The sequence below is a fragment of the Podarcis liolepis genome (genome assembly GCF_965112155.1).
Source record: "Podarcis liolepis genome assembly, chromosome: 7".
In the NCBI taxonomy this organism is placed as follows: Eukaryota; Metazoa; Chordata; class Lepidosauria; order Squamata; family Lacertidae; genus Podarcis; species Podarcis liolepis.
In genome coordinates, this window is record NC_139561.1 from 81,892,651 (window position 1) to 81,901,196 (window position 8,546).

An 8,546-nucleotide genomic window follows, 5' to 3' on the forward strand; every position below is an offset into this window, starting at 1 on the left:
CAACAGGATCATCTAGTCCAACCCACTGAGACGCAGGAATCTTTCACCCAACGTGGGGCTCAAACCCTCAGCCCCGAGGTTAAGAGTTACATGCTCTACCCGAGCTAAGATGACTACATTGTTAGACTTGCGATCCCAGTTAAGTGGTCAGGGATAATGAGAGCTGGACTCCAACCATATGGGCCACTACCTACCCCAATGGGTAGCTCCTTTGCAAGGTCTTAAGACAGAGGCCACTGGAAGCTCCGCTTTCCAGGATCTTCTAGCCCAGCCTTATAATTCAGTGCTAGCCTGGTCGCCGCAAGTGACCAGGAATTCCATGCAGACCGAGTGACCAGGCAGGTGGAGGAGAGACAGAGTGCTCCATCCAGTAGTGACTGGGATTGGTAGGGCAGGAGGAAGGGAGCCCAACAGTAGGCAAAGCCAGAGCCTATAGCAGGTTCCTAAGAAGAAACATGTGTACAGCTTATTTTCATAGAATCGCAGAGCTCAAAGGGACCCCCAAGGTCCATCCCCCTGCAATGAAGGAATAGGCAGCTGTCCCTTATGGGGAATCGAACCTGCAACCTCGGTGTTATCAGCACCACGATCTAACCAACTAAGCTATCCAGATGAGGTGGAGCCAACTAATCCCAGGCCTGCCCCACACCAACCTCCCTGCTGAGTTGTGCCAGGGAACCCCTGGAAACTAAAGGGGAGGCAGCTGACAGCCAGCGTCACATGGAAGACTGTGTTGTGAACTGCCCTGAAATCCACGGGTAAACAGATTTAATAAATAAATCAATAAGAATAAGGAGGTGACCAACAGGGTGCTAATTTGAGGTGAGCAGGGCAGTGTGCCAGTCACCCTAATCGACCAGGCTTCATGGGGCTCCATACTTGCATCAAGCCGCTCTTTCGATTCCAGCAGCAAGTGGACTGGGCTGCTGCAATACACCGCATTGTCTCAAGTGCCATGGAGCTCCCCCTCCACCAGGTGGCGCTCTGACTCCACTGCTTCGAAGGAAGTAAAGCGCATAGACACCAGCCCTTTCTTCTTAAAGGGCCAGGCCGCATCCCTCCAACTCCACCAGGCTTAACTTCCGCCCGTTTCAATCATGTGCATTTATAAGGACAACCGCATGGGAAAATCCCAAAAGTGTTAGCAGTGTGACGTTTGCCGCTTTTGAAACCTGCAAAAAGTATCGTTTTTGTTGTATGTTTATTTATACTCCACCTTTTCCCCTGACGGGGACTCAAGGCAGCTTACAGACAAAAGAATAGCTAAAAACATAGCAGCATCACAGCACTTAACACGTTTTATTGTGGCCAGGAAAAAAGCAAGTGAGGGCCAGAGTCCGATTCCATCAGCTGCATGAGACAGTGTAGAAAGCTTGATAATATATTAGTTTCCTTTCCTACACACCCTTCTCCACCTATGTCCATGGATATATCTCTAGGAAACATTCCAAATTATGTCACGTATCTGAGGAAAAGTGAGCTCCGGTTTCCAAAAGCTGAAGCTACCACATCTGTTACTAAACCTGCCACTGAATACTTAACGGCACAGAACAGACAAGTCTTTGGTCCTCCAGATGTTGGCGGACTACAGTGTTAAAGGACTACAACTTCCATCACCCCAAGTCAACATGGCCAACAGAAAGGGAAGATGGGAGTTGTGGTTCAGCAGCATCAAGAAGGCCACAGGTTAGTCATGTAACATTATCATAAAACAGGACGGGGAACCAATTGCCTTCCAGGCATTGGGTTACAGCTCCCATCAGCCCAAGTCAGCATGGCTTACACCAGGGTTTCCCAAACCTGGGTCTCCAGCAGTGTTGGACTACAATTCCCATTATGCCTGACCGCTGGTCCTGCTGGCAAGGGATGATGGGTGTTGTAGTCCAAAAACAGCAGGAGGCCCAAGTTTGGGAAACCCTGGCTTACATGCAGCGGTGATGGGTTCAGCAACATTTGGAAGGGTTGGCCGCCCCTGAGTAACAGGGAACTGTGGAGCCTTCTGGGACACTGCACAGAAATTGCTCGTCTAAATATTGCTCTCGTTCCAATGGGAGATGGCGGCCTCATGCAACTCACATTCGTCAAAACCAGGTTCCAAAACAAGATCATGGTCCCATGACTCCATAAACATCAACAAGTAGATCAGCCATGATGAAGCTAAAGCAGAAACCTAACAGTGCTAAGGCATCTGAGGAAGAGTCACAGAGGCGCCTAGGGACTGCCGCCTTATTCCAGCTGCCTCAGACTTCGCTTTCAAAGGCCTTCATGAGGACCCTTTGGGAGTCATTGGCCAGCTCTTCCAAGCACTGGCTCAACATGTAGTAAGTGGTGTGGAAGGAAATCCCGCCGGAAGCCAGGGCTCCGTAAATCGGGATCCGGTGGATGAAGAAATTGGCCACCACCAAGCCTGTCCCGGTGGCCTTCCCCAGCAGCCCAATGACCACATCCCTGTTGATGCTCCGGCCTAGAGTGCTGTGGACTTCGGCCCTCAGGACCTCCAGCGGTTTCCCCGACCGCTCAGCCAGACGGGTCAAGGACGCTGCGTCGAGGCCAAAGTCCTGCCGGTAGGTGGACAGCTTCCTCAGCAAAATGGAGACATCACAGGTGAAGGCCAGGCCCGGCAAAGGGACGGCGGCCACCAAGCTGGAGATCAGAGCTACCTTCCATACCTCCTGGTGAAGGAGCTGCCTCTTCTTGTCAATGATGACCGAGGAGACATTGGGCAGCGACAGCAGGAAGGCGTGGCGCTTGTGGCTCGGAAGTTCTTGCTCCAGAGTTTCCTCGAAGACTTGGAAGTCAAACTTGTCAATCTCGAAGCTGCTGAGCAAGAAAACCTTGGTGTCTGCCAGCCCGGCCTTGGCGAGCTTCTCCCGGCAGTCAGTCCGGATCTCCTCCAGGACTTCCTCTTCAGTTGGAGGGTTCTTCCGCCTCTTCATGGCCTCCAGGTCGTTGTCCAGCTTGGTGCGCACAAAATAGAACCGCTTGCCTTCTTTGACAATGGCCTTGGCCAAACGGACGTGGTTCTCCTTAAACCTCTCCGAGGCCAGGATGATGAAGAAGTCGTAGCGAGAAAACTCCACGGCTTCTAGGTAGCTTTCAGCCTGGAAGTTGGGCGTGCCAATGCCAGGGAGATCCCACAGGATGACGTTGGGGTGGCCGGGGTAAGGATATGGCGTAGGCTGGGCTGTGGTCTCTGTCACGCCCGTCTCCGCGGCTCCCTCCTCCTCATCGCCCACACCCCTCAAGGCGTTGACAAAGGTGGATTTCCCAGCACCCGACTCTCCCGTGACGCCAATGTCAAGTTGGGCATTCCAGAGGGTCTCCAGGCTGCACTGAATGCGGGTCACCACTTCCGAGAGACCTCCCAGCTCATAGGCCTCCTGGATCTCTGCAATCTCCTGCTCGCTAATCACCTCGTAGTCCAAGCGAGTGGGCTTTAGGACCCTGTGAGGGTAAACAGGACACGGCAAAGGATAGGGAGGAAGAACTGGGATTAATATTGTTAACGATAATTGATATCCTATTATATTAACATCATCAGTATCCAATGACTAGAATTAATATCATATGAAATTAAAGTTGTATTGTGGAGTGCTCCATTCCATTTCCCATTCCCCTTCCATTTCTCGTTGGTCAGCAGGCATTCCACAGCAACTAAGCTCATTCAGAGGTTGCCACCCTTTCCGGTTTTTTGTATATACAGTGGTGCCCCGCAAGACGAATGCCTCCCAAGACGGAAAACCCGCTAGACGAAAGGGTTTTCCGTTTTTGAGCTGCTTCGCAAGACGATTTTCCCTATGGGCTTGCTTTGCAAGACGAAAACGTCTTGCAAGTGTTCCGATTTTTTTTCGTTCCCCCCCCTTTTTCTAAGCCGCTAATAGCCTTTTAGCCGCTAATCCGCTAAGCCTTTAATAGCCGCCAAGCCTTTAATAACCGCCAAGCCTTTAATAGCCGCTAAACCGCTAATAGCGCTAATCCGCTAATAGGGTTGCTTCGCAAGACGAAAAAACCGCTAGACGAAGAGACTCGCGGAATGGATTAATTTCGTCTTGCGAGGCACCACTGTAATTTTTGTTAAATTTTCCGTTTTACAATTTTAAATACTCATTTTTACATCCTTAAGATATCAATGACTTCCCTTCTTCCCTGGTTCATTTCACATATCATAAATCCCTGCATATTTTACAAAAACTATACAGTACCATTCAGTATTCCATTATTTCATCCATCAAAACTTATTTGCACTGTTGAGTTTATCTTAATGCTGTCAGCATTTTCAGCTGTACACATTTCCCATATATTCAATAAATGTTTTCCAATCTTCTCTAAACATATGTTCTTCTTGTTCACTTATTCTATATGTTAAGTCTGCAAGTTGTGCGTATTCTGTCAACTTAAGTTGCCATTCTTCTTTGGCTGGGACCTCACTCATTTTCCATTTGGGAGCTAACAAAACATGGGCCGCAGTTGTTGCATCCATAAATAACCTTTTCTGACATCTGGGAATTTCAGTCTGAATTATCCCCGACAGGAAGGACTTTGGTTTGGGGGAGGAATACTTTGAAACATTTTTTTCAATTCATTATGGATCATTTCCCAATACTCTTTTACCATTTTACAGGTCCAAAGAGGTAGAGTTAGCATTCTTTCATATGTGGTGGCCTTGTAAAAGGTTGCCACGCTTTTGGACCAGTGGACACCTTTGGAATTCCAAGAAAGTCAACACTACGCTACACCAGATTTGCACAGCTTCATTTGATTACGACTCTGGGTAACAGGAGCATCTTGGCGGTGGGGGTTGTTGCTTGTAAACAAACACTGTTTTCTCCACAGGGGAGGCACAACTAGACCACTTCTCTGGTTGCTTTGCTCCGAGCAAAAGTCCTGATGACACTCGAGCAAAGGCCGCCAGGATATAAATATCGGCCTGCGGCTGTAATTTACATTCCTTGTCGCTGTACAAGAACATCAGCCAGAGGCCCTTGTCCTTATGAGCAACGTGCCCATGCCCGCAGGTGCCTGGCCTCAAAACTCTGTTCATGAAGTCTCTGTAGGTCTTCTTCCATTAAACTTAAAAACCTAAGAGCCCTGGTGGATCCGATTGGCTGATTGGCCCCAGAAACAATGCCGACAGCCAAAATGGACATTTGGCTTCCAAAAAACGCTCGCAAACTAGAACACTTCCGGGTTTGCAGCGTTCGGGAGCCAAAACATCTGAGTACCAAGGCATTTGACAACCAAGATACGACTGTATTATGACTATCCACTTTATCTGTGTCACACTTAATTTTACTCAACTCTATCATGTCCTCTCCCTTTAATCACCTTTTTTTCTAAACTGAAAAGCCCCGACCCTCATAGGGGAGTGGCTTCATCCCCTTGATCGCTTCGGCAACCCTTTTCTAGATCCGCAATATTATCGTCATTATGAATCTTAGTCATGTTTCATTCATTGATAATGATTCTATGTTGCTTTGGTTCGCTTAAGCTGGTTGCCTGACTTACCTCTCATATGTGTGGACGTCCTCCAGCAACACTTTTCGCAGCTGGGGGCAGTCCAGGGCGTAGGGTTCAAAAGCAGAGATCAGGAAGACAAAGGGTTCCCCGAGACCGTGGGTCCCCAGCGACTCAGCACAGACACCCCGCAGGGCCTGCAGGGCCTCGGGTCGGTTGTAGTGCTCCCCCATCAACCGCTTGAGGGTATGAAGATCCAAATCGGCCTTGGTGCGGGCAAAATAGACCTTCTTGCCAGCCGCCCGGGCCTCCCCGGCCAGGTGGGCATGAGTCTCGTCAAACTTGCCGTCTGTCGCCATGACAAAAACGTCAGCCTCCTTCAGCCACCGGTCGGCCTGCCCCTCACAATCCAGAGCTAGTTCCCATATCAGTAAATTGGGGTGGGATGGGTCGGGGTACATGACAGGCCCCCCGGATTTGGGCGGGGCCTCCAGCGGGGCACATCCGACATCGTTTTCGGTCATCCCACGCAAGGCATTGAGGAGGGCCGATTTTCCTACGCCGGATTTTCCCACAAGGACCACAGAGACATCCCCTTGCTCTGGGGAGCTCAGCGCAGAGCCCGGGGGGGCCTTTAGAGCCATGTTGGGTGCAGGGAAACAGGGCTTCTTGAGGGATGCTGTGGAAACATAAGGAAAGGGGAGAGATGGGAGGGGAGAGAAAAACAACATTACTCAGAGGCTGTGATTAAACACAAGGAACTTGGCTGTATATAGTTTAAGTCCACACACACACACATAAACAACCACCAAAATGGAATAAGCCAGACCTCAAGCTGTATCTCCCAGGTAACCTGGACCTGAATGGTATGAACTGGTATAATCTTGAACCTGGGTAGCAGATAGGCAAGCAATACAACCCCCGCAAGCAAGGTGTTATATGCTGGCGGGGGAGGGAGCAGTTTCACCCCAAACGGGCAGCCGGTGCAGATCTCTGAGCAGGAGTGCTATATGCTAAGGGCCTCACTCCTGGAGAATTCTGCAGCTTCCAGATCAAGTTGCAAGAGAAGCCCCACAAAAAGAGCATTGCAGTAATCCAGCCTTGAAATCACCAGCCCCTGAAGTCGGTCATCCCCCGCCGGCAAAAGACGCGACCCTTCGCCTATCCTAGTTTGAGCCTATGGCATAAGAGGGCTGCTGATTCTTAGGCAAGAAAACAGGTTGATTAAGCGATCTGGCAGACACAGCGGCGCACTAAGGCGGAAAGAGGCCGGAGAGTATTTTTGCCTTTTCCATCAGGCCGGGGAGAAGATCTTCAGGCAGCCAGAACGACTCGCCGTCTGACACTTCGTTTTTTGGAAGCTGAAGAAGATGGGGAGACACCCGCCGGCCTGGGCTTGCTTACCCGCTACAAGGATGCGCCCCGGGACCGTTCGCTCGGCTTCCCCGGCGTTGTCCCCCTTTGGCTGCTTCCTCTTCCCACCCGCCTGCCGTTGCTCTGATCTGTTTTCCCTGCGCATCCCAGAGACGTCAGACGAGCCTTTCCGCCTGCCAAGCACAGCCAGCCGGGAGGAAGAGGAGGATCCGCCGTCTCCGCCCCCCTCCAATAGGTTTCTATTTCCCAGCTTTTGCTTTGCGCGTCATCTGGAGCCAGGGCGCAGGAGCATCCAAGCCTCGCTGCGCACGGAAGACCCGGAGAGGCAGAGACGGACGGGTAGGTCTTGCCCCTGGGACGCCTCCCTTTTCATTTTGGGGGGCGGCCGGGTGGGGTTGGCTGGCTGGCAGCCATCCAGGACTCCTGGGTTCCTTTTGTTGGTGTTTTTGCTTTTGTAGCTGGCATTCTCTCTATCCTGTAAGACCAGAACCGGAGTCGGGGGTGGGGATCCGGGACACGCAAAAGAAAGCATATTTATGCACACAGCGCCTAATTAAAGCTGTTTTTTAAAAAAATAAATTAAAATATAAAAAATCTTAGCCACGTTTCTCCAGGATCCAAAATCCTCACGTTGATTTTACTTTATTTGTATTAGGACCAACCCCGGAAAAGATCACAAAATAGTGAGCAAGCTTTTGAGCTCTTCGGCGTTCTTCCTCATCAGGCTTGATGTTCAAAAACAAACGGAAAGAGAGCAGTTAAACGAACAAGGGCAATTATTGACGGTGTGTTGTGCTCAGAAAGGCCTGCATCTATCAAGATGGAGGCCGGCAGGCTTGTTTTGAGTATTAAACGTCTCTCTCAAGGTCTTGGGTTACAACCAGGATTCTGTGACAAAGAAGCCGTTGGCTGACCCCCATGTTTGGGAAAGTCTAGCAGTTCTCCAGATCTGCCTCCAGCAAAACACACCTGTTCTTATGGCATTTGCTGTCACGGGGAAGGGCTTGTAGCTCAGCTGGTAGAGCATCTGCTTTACAGGCAGAAATTCCTAGGTTCAGTGCCTGGCAACATCTTCAGGTAGGCCTGGGAATGTCCTATGAATAGCTGCTGCCAGTCAGTGTAGGCGGTTCTGAGCTATGAACCAACAGCTCCGAGTGTGATTTGGCCACCAACTCAGAAAGTTGTGCCATATTTCCTAACAGGAGTGAGAACCTGTCAGCCTATAACATCTCTGCTCTGAGATCTGCACTGGCAGCCAGTTTGCTACTGGTTAGTTTTGACATGCTACTATTAGCACATAAAGCCCCTTAACTGCTTGGGGCCAGTTTACCTGCAGAATCAACCTCATCCCATAAAAGCTTTGATCTGCAGAACTGGCACTCTTGCAGGTGCCAAGTGACGTAACACTCTGTTTGCACTAGTTAAGAAATCAGGCTTTTAGGGGTTGTTTTGGTTTAATGTATAAGTCGCTTTTTGAGCTGCTTTTCATTTGTTGTTTTTTAAGCGACCAATAAGTTCGATAACTAAATAAAGCATTAATAATAATAATAACTGTCCTCATAGAACTGATATTCTGCTGCTGATCCTGAAAGTTGCATATAACCATCGAGACCACTGAGAGTTTTCTCCATTAATTTGTCTAACCCCCGTTAAACTGAGAACATGTACATACTATATATATATATATATATATACTATATATATATATGCATATATAC

The 8,546-nt window shown here is 49.6% G+C and overlaps 1 protein-coding gene across 1 annotated transcript; it reads right to left on the reverse strand.

The window, feature by feature from the left end:
• Positions 1 to 1,186: 1,186 nt before the first annotated feature.
• Positions 1,187 to 8,091, reverse strand: LOC310712451 (interferon-inducible GTPase 5-like). Its single transcript, XM_083515521.1, has 3 exons — positions 6,859 to 8,091; positions 5,506 to 6,133; positions 1,187 to 3,444 (listed from the first exon to the last, which is right to left on the reverse strand). The coding sequence occupies exons 1-3, from the start codon at positions 6,971 to 6,973 to the stop codon at positions 2,241 to 2,243; spliced, it is 1,947 nt and encodes a 648-aa protein (XP_083371647.1). The 5' UTR covers positions 6,974 to 8,091; the 3' UTR covers positions 1,187 to 2,240.
• Between the last annotated feature and the right edge of the window lie 455 nt (positions 8,092 to 8,546).